Raw genomic sequence first — 15,531 nt, forward strand, 5'->3', positions numbered from 1 at the left:
TCTTTTATTAAAGATCTTTGCAAGAAGCCTGTGGACTAGTTTATTTCCTTTCCAGCTCATTCCAGAGAGGCAATGGCACAACAGTTCTGAAGGCTGCTCTTGAACGCAGCATTATTGGCTGCAAGAACAGATACTTTGAAACTTGCATCACCGACTGACCCTGAAGACCGCTTTTGAGTTGATAGAAATAAACCTGAAGTAGTTTTCTTGCTCTCACCTTTAAGGGTCTGGTGCCCACTGGTGGCACAGAAAAAACATGCACATTCAGTTCTATATTAAATGAGTCACTGAATTTGAAGTCAAAATTACATTTTTGAACATTGTGAGGAGTTCTGTTGATGATATAATTTTTTGGTAATGCTTTATGCTGTTCCTTTGTTTGCTCACGAGTCATTTTTTGTTTCCTGTAAAGCACTGTGTATAATATGGTTTTACTTTGAGAGAAAACAGACACAACATTCTTCATGTATGTTAAATTGTAGGGTTACCTGTAGATGAAAAGCATTTTGCTGCTTCAGATATGTGTTTCGTAGTGATGTCTTATTTTGTAGTGTACCAACTGAACCCCCCAGAATACTCGTCTTTCACTCTTGGTAATTATTAGGAGCTAATAGACATAGATATCAATGTTCACATGTGTGAAATGCTTCCCTTTCAGCTCTTGAAATTTTGGATCAGAGGTTTAGGATGTTGACCGACAGTGACCTTAAGAGGGTGGTCAGCTGCATGGAGCATGCCCTCTCTGGGATACAAAGTTCTTCTGGTAGCCTTTGTCATACATGCCGACCTGCATCTTGGATAGATTTTTCTGTAACCCTAAATTTGAAGTATCTGAATTTGAGCTAACTTGAAGATTGCTTATGTGTCTTTTATTTTTACTGCAAGGATTACACCAGTGAAAGCATCATGTAAACATTTTCTGTATTATAAAACATGTTTGGCTCTTCATTATGTCACTGTCTTTAGACATTATCATATGAGATCTAATCTAAACACATTCCTTAAGGGGGCTTTTGCTTCTTAAATCATATAATGATCTTCAAGTTGTTGTCACAACTCAGTCAACTTGTAAAGCTTTTGTTCCTGGTGGACTTTGGCCTCTGTGTAAACTCACTCTGCAGATTATTGACACTGATTTCATTGATCTCCCCTTTATATCAAATACAGAGGACCGTCTGTAACCTTTGGGCTGTGGTGTGTTCTCAGAGTGGATTTGAGGTAAAAGGGGAATGTATTCATCAAAGCAAGAGCTCATGTAATCTGATGTTGTCTGTTACACAATCCCCATGTCGGTGAAACATTTAACCCTGCTGTTATATCCCTGATGGACCTTGACACTCTGCGCACACTGAAAACAATCATCATCACACCCTGACACAACTTCCAGCTGAAGCCCACAGTGCTGACTGAGAAAATTCTCTGATGAGAACGACAGGTCATCATCTGAAGTAGCCATGGTATGTTTGCATTATTGTTTTACATTTTACAGAACATCCAATCTGCCTATTAACTTTATTCTTTTGATTTATTTGACTCAAAATTAAGGAACAGACATTGACAGGAGTTGACTAATTGAATCATTTATTTTTACACAAGCCAGCTCAGTGAGATCTGATGTCATCTGGTGGGTGACTGACATTTGTGACATTAAAGGAACAGTTCACCAAAACTGCAAAAAACTTTTCCCTCTTTCCTCATGAGGTGTTAAGCAATGCAGATAAGTTTGGTTTATCTGATCTCTACTGCACAAACAGCACAATGGAGGTAAATGGGGTTTTGTTTGTGGCATGCAAAGAATCACAAACAAAATTTACTTCATCTCATTATGTGTTAGTAAAGCACAGCATTCAGGTCATTCACGTAAGTAAAAGTTGCAACACTAAAATGCAAAATGCCTCAGAAAATGCACCTAAAGCATCAAAAGTAAAAGTACTATTAATGCATATTATTAGCAGGATTTTACTGCTGGTTGAGGAGGAGCTTCTTTTTAAAAAAAAAAAAAAAAAAAAAATTGATCTTTGTTTTGTATGTAAATTTATAATCTGAAAAGGACCTGGTTATCAAAGCTGTCAGATAAATGTAGGCTAGCAGAGTAAAAGATTTCCCTCTAAAATCTGACATGTAGAGATTGTAAGTATTACAAAATGTGAGTACTCAAGCAGAGTACAAGTACCTCAAAATTGTACTGAAGGGCAGTACTTGAAAAAATGTACTTACAATCACTCCAGGCCTGTGCACATGGATAAATACCAGTCCTTTGTTATTTAAGTGAATTCAGTTTTTCTCTTAAATAGGTACAGCCAAGCCTATTTAATTTATATTTAATTCCATTTTTTGCAGCATCATATGTTACCATCATTATTATTAGTTTACATGTGCTATTGTATAAAAGATTTACAATTAAATAGTTGATGTAATGTATTTAAAAGTGCCTAATTATATACAAATTGAAATACCAACCCTGCTTTGAGTTCAAACATTGGAAGTACCATGTCTCGTCTGCAGGTGCATTATTGCCATGTCCAGATAACCCCACTAGGGGGCATCAGAGATAAAATGACCTGGTGTTAAACACACACTTAGTTAGGAATATGCACCATGCACAGTTTGACCTTTGAGCCTGAATGCAGATTATGTGAAGGGGTGTGAGTTCAAGTTACTGTTTAATTTGATGTACTTTTCCATTATAATAAAAACAATACAACATGATGGGGTGGCTCTGTCTCAGACGATCTGGGGCAGCCCAGTATGAGATGCTGGGGATGACGTACAGTGGACTAGCTCCCTCATAAAGGTGTGGGGTCAGCCCAAAGTAATGATACCAGTGAGAAAAAGATAGGAAACTTAAATATAAGGAGACAGAAGAAGTAAAAAAAAAGTGAGAGAGGGGGATAAAGTGGACCTAAAGGTTATTGTCTAATGTAAATATAGATCATGTTATAGCCAAATAGATGGACAATAATCTTCCATGCTTCTCCACTCAGGTGTCAACTGACAGTCTGACGACATGTTTATTAGAGGTAAGTAGATTTCTCATTGTTTTCGTGATTCACATTAACATTCACTTCTACTTTCACCATTTTTATTTACCTTAATCAGAAAATGTGAGTAGAATATTTATAAGAAACAAGAAGCCTGATCTGTGGACTGTGTGTTTCAGGTAATCCTGTCACACCTGGCCTTAACCTGTGCCTTCGTCTTGGCCGCTCTCGCTGTCATCCGCCGCTACATCAGAGATTCCTACAAGGTTGATGGCTTCTCCCGGAAGCATGTGTTCATCACAGGTTGTGACAGCGGCTTTGGGAATCTGGTAGCCAGGCAGCTGGATAAAAAATGCTTCCGCGTCATAGCTGCATGTCTCACAGAGAAAGGTGCAGCAGATTTGGCAGCAGCAGCCTCCCCCAGACTGAAGACTCTCCTGCTGGATGTTACAGACAGTGGGAGCATCAGGAGGGCGGTGGAGTTTGTGAGCAAAGAGGTCGGAGATGGAGGTGAGCCGGGCGGACAGCAGCAGGGGGTACACACTGATAGGGTGCCAGTCAGAGTGAGGCACTGGGACCATCCCATCATCAACTCATCATCCTCCTACTGATATGTTTAACATGCCCTCTGATTTTAAAGAGGAGGGAGGAAATACTTACCTCATATAGTCTGCATTTTTTAAAGTCAGGGACACATTTGTGATAAATGAAAAACATTCTCTCACATCAACAAAAGAGAAATAAAGATCAGAAGTTGATATCTTCCTCCTCTCTCTGCAGGTCTGTGGGGTCTGGTGAACAATGCCGGCAGGTCCATACCCATCGGCCCAATAGAATGGATGCAGTTAGAGGATTTCACAAAGGTTCTGGATGTGAATCTGATCGGCCTCATTGATGTGACGATCCAGTTTCTGCCTCTTCTGAAAAAGGGCCAGGGCAGGGTGGTTAATGTGGCCAGTATTCTGGGCAGACTGTCTTTCGTTGGTGGAGGATACTGCCCGTCCAAATTTGGAGTGGAAGCCTTCTCCGACAGCCTCAGGTAGTGGAAACACAACTGAAGCTGAATTATCACACATTCTCTTAAGATGATACCAGAATGCTGGAAATTAAGTGTTTAATGCTCAAAACTTTTATGACGGAGGACCCCAACCCCCCCACTTCCATATGTGTCCCCTCCAAGTGTTGAAACAAAACCTGCGTCCTTGAAACAGAGGGTGATTTGCAAGTCAAAGAAAAGATTTTGCAACATATCAGACAGAGCAGATAGCTTATTAGATCTGGGTCACAAGCTCTGTTATTTAGCTGAAGCATAACTGTGAGTCACACATTTAATATTTAACTGCCGACAATGTTCAAGAGTCTACACACTCACTCAAAGTAGTCTTTATTGTCTGTGAAATATGACACAAGGACTCTTTTATTCCCTGTGCCATACAGGCAGAGTTCATTTAGAAAAGTAACTATGACGAGTAAGTCAAGTTCACTTACCTTGAAATTGTATGTCAGCACAGAGCTAGAGTAAATGTATTTCCTGACTTTCCACCACAGCATTCAGTTGCAAAAGGCCAACAATTATCAATTATCTGCAAACTTTTTTAAAGTACGAACACAGAAGAATTTAAAAGTACACAATAAGAAGCTTTTCAGCTGCATTAATGAAAGGCAATGTCCTGCTTCTTGTGCCCAGGAGGGACATGCAGCCCTTTGGCGTCAAAGTAAGCATTATCGAGCCTGGTTTCTTCAAGACGGCTGTTACCAGGCCAGATATTATTGAAGCTGACCTGAGGAGACTGTGGACCCGCCTCCCTCAAGATGTCAAAGACTCCTATGGAGACACATACTTTGGTGAATGTGAGTGGAAGTACAGTTGATCACACTCAGCACTAGTGTCATATATAAATATTGTGAATGACTCCTCTGCTCTGTTCTTCCTGTCAGATGTGAAAGCTCAGGACTTCTCCTTGGGCATCCTGTGCAGCTCAGATCTCTCCAAGGTGACCAGGTGTATGGAGCACGCACTGACAGCTCGCTTCCCACGCACACGTTACAGTGCAGGCTGGGATGCCAAATTATTATGGATTCCTTTGTCGTACCTCCCTACATTTGTGTCAGACTTTGCAAACACTATGTTTCTTCCTCCACCTAAGGATAAAAGAAATGTCCACTAAACTAAACAGAGAAATTGTTAAAATAAAATATATTGTGACAATCTGGGTTCCTACACATTGTTTTATTTCAAAATTCCAAATCTTTCTTGACTTCTCTGTCTGGCCTGCCTACGGTTGCTGCTTCCTCTGCAAGCCGCTTTGCAACCCACCTCCACCCCAGCTCCTCCTTTTCATGCTGCGTCTGACTTATCAATGTCATTTCTGTTTGTCAGTGACGTTACTCTGTTCTGTTCCTGGGGGTCTTTGCTGCTGCTCTCCATGCCTTAGGCTTTCCTCATATGCACATGGAAGGGCAGAGAGGTTTGCTCTCTCAGCTCTAGGCTTTCCATGTAGGCACATGGAAAGGTAGAGAGGCCCCAGAACAGAGCCATACCACCAAATATAATACTGCAAATGGAAATAATTTTTTCTTTCTTTGACTAAAGTGTTCCTGACTGAAATAAGGAAATAGCTCATTCATAACTGCATGCTACATTTTTTAAAATTACTTATTTATTTAATAAATATTTCACAGTTTTTAGTCAACTTGAAATAATCAAAAATGACAATCATTTGAGAGTACGGCTAACTGAATGCCTGTCCAATGCACCTATGACTAGAGACGTAGTTGGGGATTGTCCTAAAAGTGCAATACGACCCATTTTAATATTCAATAACTTTTTTTTCAACATAGAAATCTCAAACCACTGCCATTATAGAGTGACTGCTTGGTGGAAACACCATGAAAACGCTCTGCTTGTATGATCAATTCAAGCTAATTCAGAATTTCATATTTTAGAAAACAGAATAGGGTTAATAACAGTATCTGTATAAAAACACAAATATTTTTCCATACTCTATACAGACCTGGAAAGTACTAAAAGCGAATTCCATACCTAGTCAATAAGATTAGAAAATGTCAAGACTGTTACAAAATAGGAAATTTATTCATTCACATCTCAGCAGCAGCAATTTAAACGATATGGACATGTTGTGGATGATCACAGATACAATTTTTATTTGTCCTCATTATGATACAAAATAAATCATTCTGTAAAGTTAAGAATTTATTCACTGTGTTTATAAAACGACATCTGCATCCTCAGGCCCTGTGTTGCTCTTTAAGATAATCAGCTACATAAATTCATTTCCATGCAAAACAAACATTCAAGTATTGCTCCAAACAATTTTGGCCATTGTTCCAATATCATTACAAAAAAAAAAAAAGATCATGTTGATTCAGAGTCATAAAGTCAGGGAACATAATGAGTTTGATTGAGTACAGTGAGTATGCTTTGCATACATATTTTAGCTCATGCATACTGGAGAATTTTTGAAGAATTGAATGGTATAAGTTAAGGTCCAATTTTCTGTGATAGTTTTGTTCAGCTTCCAGCCCTGAAATGAGGTATATAAACATGAAAGATGAAGTAAATACATCTTCAGTTTTGTTCAGTGGCAAAAAAAAAAAAAAAAAAAAAAAAAAAAATTACTCAACACATTTTTTAATAACCTTCGATCATATAAGTACTGTACATTCAGAATGCAGCTCACTTTTTATGTTATTGTGTTTATATTGAACTATTCATAGGATCTATTTCAAAGATATTTTCTGACAAAATCTTACTGTTCAAATTTACAAATATACAACTTATTTATAAACACTTCTATCAGCAGCTTCAGTGCAAAAGATATACATATTGTACATCAGAATAAAGAAAACATTAACACAAGAATTGGCATAAGAAATGTCAGAAGGCATAGTCACAAAAGACGTTTTTCTTCATTCTATAGAAATGTATTTCTCTTTCCTAAAACAATTTGAGTTTTTGTTCACAGGCTGCATAAAAAAATAAATTCTGTGCAAAGTGTGTTTCTTTTTATTTCGATTCCCATCTGCGAGAGAGGGGTTATACGTCGCTGTCCTCTTTTACGAGGTTGGCTGTGTCTTTGAAACTGTCCTCGGTTGGCGAAAAGGTGCTTGGACGATCCCTCTTCGGAGGTTTGGCGGGGGGGACAAACGGAGAGGGCTCAGGGGCAGAAGAGTCCCCGCTGCTTCCCACAGGCTTTTCATCCTTCATCTGTGAAACAGTGCAGAGGGTAAACGAGCCTGAAACAACACCTGTACTTTCTGTCTCGTGTCTTTAAATGTTTTTATTGTGACTACAATGTCCAAACTTACCTCTGAATACGAAGGGTTGTCAAATGTGGTGCTTGGCTTTAATTTTCGCTTGAATAAGCTCCACTTTGACTCCTGCAGACAAACACAAACAGTGAGGTGGAATCATACTTAAAAATATGACTGTAGCTCATGAAGTTTACTTTTTTTGTGGCTTTTTTTACTGTGTACTTATTTGTTCTATCTTTATGTTATTTATACTCATGCTTCTTGTTTTTGCACTGTACCCTTTCGCTGATGTAACACAGCTAATTTCCCGCTGTGGGACCAATAAAGGCTTATCTTATCTTAATATAGTAATATACTACAAGAGACTCACCTGCACAGGTTTGGTGCTGACAGAAGTTGTGTTCACAATGCCTGCACTCTGATCTCCGCGGTACGCCGGGTTCACAAACTTGTTCTCCAACTGATCACCACTCACATTAACAGTCACCTGTTAAGAAGTGGGTTGTGTCATGTCAGGTTAATCACATATGACCACTGATTTAATAATTGGCTTCACTAATAACATTTCCAAGAGACTCTCCTGGCCAGCAAACATGTCCACAAACATTATACCAATCACTCACTGTACAGCTGTATAATGAATATCTTGATCATGGCTACAAACATACCCTTAGCATTATGCAAAGCCCCCACTTGGTCAGCCTTAGCAGAAATCCCACAGGGTGGGGTGAGAGCAGGGATATTCAGTTGGTTGCATTCTGCATCATCACCACTAGATGCCACTAAATCCTACACAATGGTCCTAAATTTGTGTCATTAACATTCTGAGATGTCCTGCTCACAAACAGTCAAACCACTTTAGTGTGATACAGTAAAATAAAATACCAAATTAGATGCATTTTGGTGTAGGCATTCCTTTATATCATGATTTTGGTTTATATAAAACTAAAGATTACTTTCTGGTAGAAGATGATGAAAACCACTGAACCATTTGGAGTTAGTGTTTGCAGTAATGCTTTGTTTTAATTTAGAACATGAATGTCAACTGCTGGAACTCTTATCTTATACATTGCCAATGCTGTTTTACCAAATTTTTCTGCTAACTTCTCCGCAACTGAATCAGGCTTTCACAATCTGAAGGGATGTGCATGCATATCTGCATTTGTAGAACAGCCAATAGGAACACTCTCTCTGACCTTGATTGGCCAAAGTCTCCTGTCATGAAACCAAAACAAAAAAAACAACAACAACAACAAAAAAAAAAGTACAGAAGTCTAGTTTTTTCGTGGTCTACTTGAATGACAAAATGCCCAAGTTTATTATGGGATTTTTGCCCAGTGTCCCCAAAATAAACTGCCCCCCCAGCTTTAATGAGTGTCAAATAACTTCATTTGGAGTGTACCATTTAACTGATTATTTATGATATGAAATGTATTCTTTAATGAGTACCTGTGTGGCATGAATGACAGCAGGATCGCCGGACACTCCAGGAACTGTGGCATATAACGGGTTCTCAAACGTGATTGGCTGCCTCCCAGCGTCCATCGCAAAATTATCATCCTATGGGGATATTAAAATATTATAATGATAAGATTTCTTTATATTGAAGACACACTGTTGTTTGTTCCTCAGCTGCTGCTGACACAAGCAGTTCTAAAAGGAATGCTGAAGTCAAAGTTGTCAGTAAAGACCACACAGACCACTTGTTTGTGAGTGGAAAGTGCTGATAGTACACTTTAGTGATTTAGAGAAAATATTAACTGCTAATAACTATCCTTCCACGACTCACCATCTGCATGGCTGTGTCAATGAATGACACGCCAATGTGTGACGGTCCAAGGTCAACATTATCACCGGAGCGAAACGTCACCCCATTCCCTGTGTCAGCGGACTTCACCAGGCTGCTGAGGCTGCACAAAAACAAAACACTTCAATCTGAACTTTGATCTAAATTTTGTCAGCATCGACTTCAGCACTATGAGCACAAGACAATAAGAGAGATTAAAAAACAAGAGCCAACATACCTGGGTAGTTTGGGCATGGATGGGATGAAAGATCCTGTTCGTTTGTAGTTGAGGAAAACCCCGACAGCCAAAGCTCCAGTGATCAGGATGATAATGACTGCCAGTAGAACAGCCACAGCTACAGAAAAGAGGAAGAAAATATTTAGCTGTGTGCATGTTTGCAGTAAGGTGCTGATCATGAAGGTTCCTCCTGTCTTAACATTTTGCTGACTGGTCAGTTATTGTTCATGCCTTTTGGATGCCCCTTTTGTTTGCTAAACCATTAGAGAGTTAAACAGTGATCATGTGAAGCATTCCATGGCTATTTATTAAGAAAATGTGTGATATTGGCAAGTCGTCAGCTTCAGCAACTGCTGAGCCAGATTCTTCTGTTGGCCTTAGCAGCATTTAGGTAGATAAGCATGAAGTGTGACTTCATCACGTTTGGTTCCAGCAGAGCCAACACACCATGACTGTTGATGTGCAGCAGCTCCCCTTAATGTCAACCAGTGCATGTGTGAAGGACTCCCACAGGTTTTGGTTGGAAGAATTTGTTTGGCTGTCAAGTCATAGGAGAGATAAAGTGTAGCTAAGATAACGGGTGAATTACTGTACCTGTTCCTGCTGGAGCGCCCCTTGACTTCCCCATCTCACAATAGCTGCCCACATAACCGTACGGACATCTGCAGAGAGTCACGATAAATTAATACATGGGAAAAAGACTTCCTGAAGTGGAATAACACTGGTTACGGCTGGTGGACAATCAATCACTGGTGTGAACTAAACTCACTTGCACTTGGGCAGACCGGCTTCATCAGTGTAGCAGGTTCCACCATTCATGCATCTACATGCAAGGGGCATTGCAACGGGTGCCTCAATGGCTGCAGGAGCAAAAGCCAGGCATACACAGAATCAACAACAATTAAACAGTCACATCACAGTTCCACAAAACCACACAGAAGCAGCCAGGCACATGTGAATGGATTTGGAAATGCAGAATGAGATGCAACATGACAGCAAACAAAAGACTGCAGGCAGTAAATGCACTCTGGCCCGCGTTTACCTGCATCACATTCATTGGAGTCAAACTGCACTGGAGTGGACCCTTGAGGGCAGGCACAGGTGTATCCACCAGGCCGCAGGAGACAGAGGTGACTGCACACATTCTTACAAGGGTTGGGTACTGCAGAAGAAAGAGTAACACTGTTAGGTGCTGTTCAGAGCAGAAATTTTGCTGGAAAGTCTACAGACAAACACCCTTCATCCCCTTTCGTCCCACCTCCTGAACACAGCATTTGTCTGGGAAGGTGAGGGTTAGATCAAGGCCAGATACTGTACAGTTGATCAAAGCACATGTCTGGAAGATGGCGGCAGAATTAGGCCAAAGGCTCAGACCAGCCATTTTGCTATGGTCAGCCTCATTTAATCTCATTTACATCATCAAGCTTACAGTGCCAAGGAGGATGCATTGAAGGAGGCCTTTGAGCACAAAAAACAGGTACGCTGAACTTTACGCTGATGCTCAGCAACTTGGCTTGAAAGCAAAGGTGCATCCAGCTGGGAGGGTTTATAGCCACATCAATGTCAAGGCTACTCCAGGAAATGGGAGGCTGAGGCAGAGTCCACTGGCATGTGGTCAAAGATCTACAGTATCCAGAGCTGCTGAAAAGGGCAGTCAGTGGCTCTGGATGAGGATAAAGGACTGCACTTGGGCCCAAAAGAGTGAGCCCTGGGCTTTGGAAATCACTGCTTAACCTTCTGGAGGTATTGTTGGCCTAACAGTGAAACACCAAGGAATAAGGGCACCCGCTTGATAACCCAAAAGATGCCATTGCTCTCTTGACTGGTAGCTGTGGAGGAAGATAGGGTCATCTGCTAATCAGAGGATGGGCATGTTCGGTCCCCAGTTCCTCCAGGCTCGCTTGTCAGGGTAGATCCTGATGGGTGGACTGGTGCCTTGCGTGGCGACCTCTGCCATCTGTGTGTGTGAATGGCTGAATGTGGCACATTTGGGGGACTGGAGGGGACCATATAAATGCAGGTCCATCCATTTACCAGTTCACCTTACTGAGTGTAAGATGTGCAATTTAAGGGATATCAACAACTACTCCTATAGAACAGATCAGACCTGTTTGCTTCTGATTTTGTGGCATATTGTGTATTACCTATCTTATGTTGTTTGACTGTAACTATTTGTTAATGCTGCCTTTCTTGGCCAGGACACACATGGAAACAGTTAATTTCGATGATCTTTCCTTATTAAACAAACATAAAAATACAGTAGGATACAGAACATAACTGCTGATTGCTTTCCTCTTTTCTCTACTGTACCTTTTGTTTGGAATGGTACATATATTTTATGTTGCCTGAGATTACATAAAGTGCAATTTCTGGCAAAATTTTCCACATAAAGTTCTCAGATCCATTCTAAAAATGTTTGTGTTACATACACAGTCTTCAGTGTATCAGCACTACTCCAACACAGTTCATGTGATACCTTAGACATGACATACAAAGCATGATTTGAATCGCTCTGTGTTCTGACCTGACTTGTTGTGTCGTTGCTCCTGGTAAATGCGGACTTGAGTCAGCCATGGGTTTATGGTTAGAACTTTGACTTTATGTCCTCTCCCAAACTTGTTCGTCTTCCACACTTCACCTTTGTCTTTAGTTGTCCAGTATACGTGCCCCTCAAACACATCCAGGCTGTAGGGATGGCCAATGTCTGAAACAGAGAAAACTCAATACTTTAATCCCCTACGCCATTATTTGAATGAAACACTCTGACATATCAGTGCCGCCCATAAAACTTAATATCTGAGTGTGTTTCTGCAGACTGGCTGTCCCACATCTCAGTATTCTGACCTCCTGATATGACGATATTCCTGTCTGTGCCGTCAGGCTTCATGGACTCAATGATGTTTTCTTTGGAGTCACACCAGTAGATCCTGTTTCCATTCACATAGTCCAGAGCCAGCCCAGTGGGCCAGCCCAGGTCCTCCTCCCTCACCAGCACCTCTCTGTGCTGACCGTCCATCCACGCTGATTCTATTCTGGGTTTCCTGCCCCAGTCGGTCCAGTACATCATTCTGCCAACACAGAAATAATCACAGCAAACAAAACATTGCATTTTTATCTGGATACAAAGCCTCTTCATACTGTGCACAGGAATTTAACAGCGCATTTTTTACACTAAAGCTCTACAGCCTCTTACCCGAGTGATGGATTGACAACAATAGCTGCAGGCTGGTCCAGGTCTGTGTGGATCAACCACTTCCTGTACCGCCCATCTAGTTTGGCCACTTCAATTCGATTGGTACCTGAATCTGTCCAGTAAATGTGCCTGTAGAGGGTGGTAAATACAAACTGAGTAACAGAACAAAATTTAGAGCAACTTCTGCAACTATCCCTTTAAGTGATAATGTTGGTGAATTACCCGCCAACCCAGTCCACAGCGATGCCGTCAGGTTTAGCAATGTATCTCAGGTTCAGATCCACCTCTTTCACTGGGTTGTTGCCGTGGTCATTAAATGTGGTCATGTATGCACGTTTGATGGAGCCGAACTGAGATCCCCGACCCAGAACTGTCCAGTACACAACACCTACAGCACATCAGGGGATAAAGGTTATCCAAACTTTTATATTCAATGCAGCTGAAAACAACAGCATTAAAAGGTTTACAGTAGCGGCCTTACTGAGTCCGTCTCCCTCTGGATCCCACAGGTAGTCCAAGGCTTGGATGTGCTCAGCGTTGTCCACATAGTCTGAATACTGCTCAGAGGACAGGTTGAAACGACGGATGCGAACGTTGTCCGGCAACAGCAGCACTGGTGGGTTTCCTATACAAAAATTGAGATGTGATGAGTGTAATTTGCAATGTCAAAAATAAAAGGTAACATTTGTTAAGATTTTTCATCTATGTGTGAATGCTGAGCTCCTACCCTGAGCAGCACACTCCGTCCCATGCGGCTCACCAAACGAGTGAAAGCCTTCAGCACAAAAACACTCATAGCTGCCCTTTGTGTTCTTACACTCCTGAGGACATGTGCCGTACACCTCACACTCATTCACATCTGTTTCCAAAGGCAGAAGACATGTATAAAATGAGGAAAAATATGAACTGAATGTAAAAACTACCTCTGTATCAGTGTTTAAATGGATTAAGTTCATGACTGACTATCTGATGTTACTTTACCTTCACAGGTGTGTTTCTCTGTGGTTCTGGGCTTGTAGCCAGGCCTGCATGAACAGAGGATGCCTCCCTGCGTCAGGTCGGTACAGTTGTGTTCACAGATGTTGTCACTGCATATGTGCCCACTGCCATGGTCTGACAAGAACAAATATACAAAACACTGGATGTAAGACTTGATACTAACTGCATAGTACCTACAGTATGTATGGTGTTCCCTTTTTAACTATGGATTCATAACCCTTCATTTTGGGGGCCTGTGCCCAGTAGGCCCGTTCAGTAATCCATCCGTGGTGGTACTGAATCAATCCACAGTAAGAAATGCCATTCTTAACTTACTAACAATAGTCTGACTAGTCTGACAAACTCAGCTGAATTAACTTCAACTTTTTTCCGGACATGTCAGAATGCTGTCATGCACTGTAATGGCATCTTGTCTCCAAAATTCAAAACATTTCTAACTAAAACAGTAGTTTTAAAACACTAGTTATTTTATTTAACTATAAATTTTAGTACACCTACAAGTTTTTCAATTCATCATCATTATTACTAAGAAGCTCTTTGCTAATGTACTCACGGCAACCAAGCTCATCCGACTGGTCTCCACAATCGTCATAATCATCACAGGCGTACTGCAGAGGGATGCATTGTCCATTACTGCATTTGTATTCATTATCTGTACAGGGTCCATGAGTGGGACTTTGGCCTAAATGGAGAGAAACGTATCGACGCATGTTGAAAGAAGAAAAACAGAATATGACACAAGACTGAGCAGATAAATGAGACCTTCAGCCACAAACCATCATACTCACAGTTTTCCTGTCTCTCATCAGAGCCGTCACCACAGTCATCAACAGAGTTACACAGCTCGTGGCTGTAGATGCAGCGGTTGTTGTCACAGCGGAAACGGAATGGAGTCTCACACTGGATTTCCACTGTGGATGAACAAAGAGTCTCAAGAAAACCTCACAGAAAGATCAGTTCAACACATTGGCCTACAAATTGAGATCCAATATTACATTTGCCAGATTCATGGCACGAATCTAATAAGCTTTGGTGTTGCCTGTGCTGGACTTGTGAGTGTTTATGTTAGTCCTTACAGCAGAGGTGAAGCTCCTCGTCTGAATTATCTCCACAGTCATTGTCTCCATCACATTTCCAATGAGGCTGGACGCACACGTGGTTCTTGCACTCAAAAAGGAAGGGTGGGCAGTATGTGCCGTTGGGAAAGCGGGGCGCTGAAAGTCAGTGACAAAAAGAACATGTGTATGCTATTTTAACATATATTAAATACCTCACCCACAAAATGACCATTTCCTACATCAGTTATTCACCCAGTGTTACGTTTAATGCATGGAGAAAATTTTGTTTGTCTCACATGCCTCCACGAGGACGAAAAATCCAAAAACGGAGAAAATTTTATATAGTTTAGAATGTTTTTGGATTCTTTGTTCACTGTGGAGGCATGCAAGAAGTTCCTTTCCAAATTTAACGTAACACAGGGTGAGTCATATGATATAAATATGGTCATTTTGTGGGGGAAGTATCACTTTGAAATTTTTTTTGTGATGGAGACAATAATTATCACAAAACAGCCCTGAAAAAAATACCCAATGAGGGACACTTACGACAAGAGGTCTCATCTGTGTAATCCAGGCAGTCGGCATTGCCGTCACATTTGAAGCGTTCAGCAATGCAGTGTCCACTGCCACACTGGAAGTAACTGGGATGACAAGTCCGCAACTCTGCAACACAACCAAACCAGCACAAAATGTAGCATTACTTCACTTAAAAATATACTCCGCTCACGGAGAAGAGAGCACCAGCTTCTTCTTTGTCATGACAACAATAAATACCCATTTAGCAAGTTGAATAAAAGACTCACAGGACCCAAAATCCCCACTTTTTTTTGTAGTCCTACATTAGAAATAGTCTTTTATTTTGTGTATCTCATCTAGAATAACACCTAGATATGCGATGTCAAGTGAGGCTTGAACTTCTAACACAGTAATGTGTCCACCTCTGGTTCTTTCCAGCACTGTGAGGAAGAAATCATTCAGCTAACAGAGTGAATAAACTGTTT

General features: G+C 40.9%; 2 protein-coding genes across 2 annotated transcripts in view; one reads left to right on the forward strand and one right to left on the reverse strand.

Moving 5' to 3' along the window:
- Positions 1-1,301: 1,301 nt before the first annotated feature.
- LOC117251029 (retinol dehydrogenase 7-like) lies at positions 1,302-5,192 on the forward strand. Its single transcript, XM_033616985.2, has 6 exons — positions 1,302-1,457; positions 2,985-3,020; positions 3,161-3,491; positions 3,762-4,020; positions 4,669-4,832; positions 4,920-5,192. The coding sequence occupies exons 1-6, from the start codon at positions 1,455-1,457 to the stop codon at positions 5,147-5,149; spliced, it is 1,023 nt and encodes a 340-aa protein (XP_033472876.2). The 5' UTR covers positions 1,302-1,454; the 3' UTR covers positions 5,150-5,192.
- An 864-nt stretch (positions 5,193-6,056) lies between these two features.
- The window catches only part of lrp2a (low density lipoprotein receptor-related protein 2a), a 56,998-nt gene continuing 47,523 nt past the window's right edge, over positions 6,057-15,531 (reverse strand). Inside the window, exons 59-78 of the mRNA XM_078174498.1 lie at positions 15,077-15,193; positions 14,549-14,686; positions 14,261-14,383; positions 14,026-14,154; positions 13,455-13,586; positions 13,201-13,332; positions 12,955-13,098; positions 12,696-12,861; positions 12,474-12,602; positions 12,125-12,348; positions 11,805-11,984; positions 10,323-10,442; positions 10,050-10,140; positions 9,875-9,942; positions 9,281-9,398; positions 9,046-9,166; positions 8,706-8,816; positions 7,627-7,743; positions 7,311-7,382; positions 6,057-7,209 (exon numbers count right to left, since the gene is read on the reverse strand). Of these exons, the coding sequence (XP_078030624.1) occupies positions 7,039-7,209; positions 7,311-7,382; positions 7,627-7,743; positions 8,706-8,816; positions 9,046-9,166; positions 9,281-9,398; positions 9,875-9,942; positions 10,050-10,140; positions 10,323-10,442; positions 11,805-11,984; positions 12,125-12,348; positions 12,474-12,602; positions 12,696-12,861; positions 12,955-13,098; positions 13,201-13,332; positions 13,455-13,586; positions 14,026-14,154; positions 14,261-14,383; positions 14,549-14,686; positions 15,077-15,193 (2,603 nt within the window). The 3' untranslated portion in view covers positions 6,057-7,038. The remainder of the gene's footprint in view (positions 7,210-7,310; positions 7,383-7,626; positions 7,744-8,705; positions 8,817-9,045; positions 9,167-9,280; positions 9,399-9,874; positions 9,943-10,049; positions 10,141-10,322; positions 10,443-11,804; positions 11,985-12,124; positions 12,349-12,473; positions 12,603-12,695; positions 12,862-12,954; positions 13,099-13,200; positions 13,333-13,454; positions 13,587-14,025; positions 14,155-14,260; positions 14,384-14,548; positions 14,687-15,076; positions 15,194-15,531) is intronic.

This window comes from Epinephelus lanceolatus, chromosome 14, assembly GCF_041903045.1.
Source record: "Epinephelus lanceolatus isolate andai-2023 chromosome 14, ASM4190304v1, whole genome shotgun sequence".
Classification (NCBI taxonomy): Eukaryota; Metazoa; Chordata; class Actinopteri; order Perciformes; family Serranidae; genus Epinephelus; species Epinephelus lanceolatus.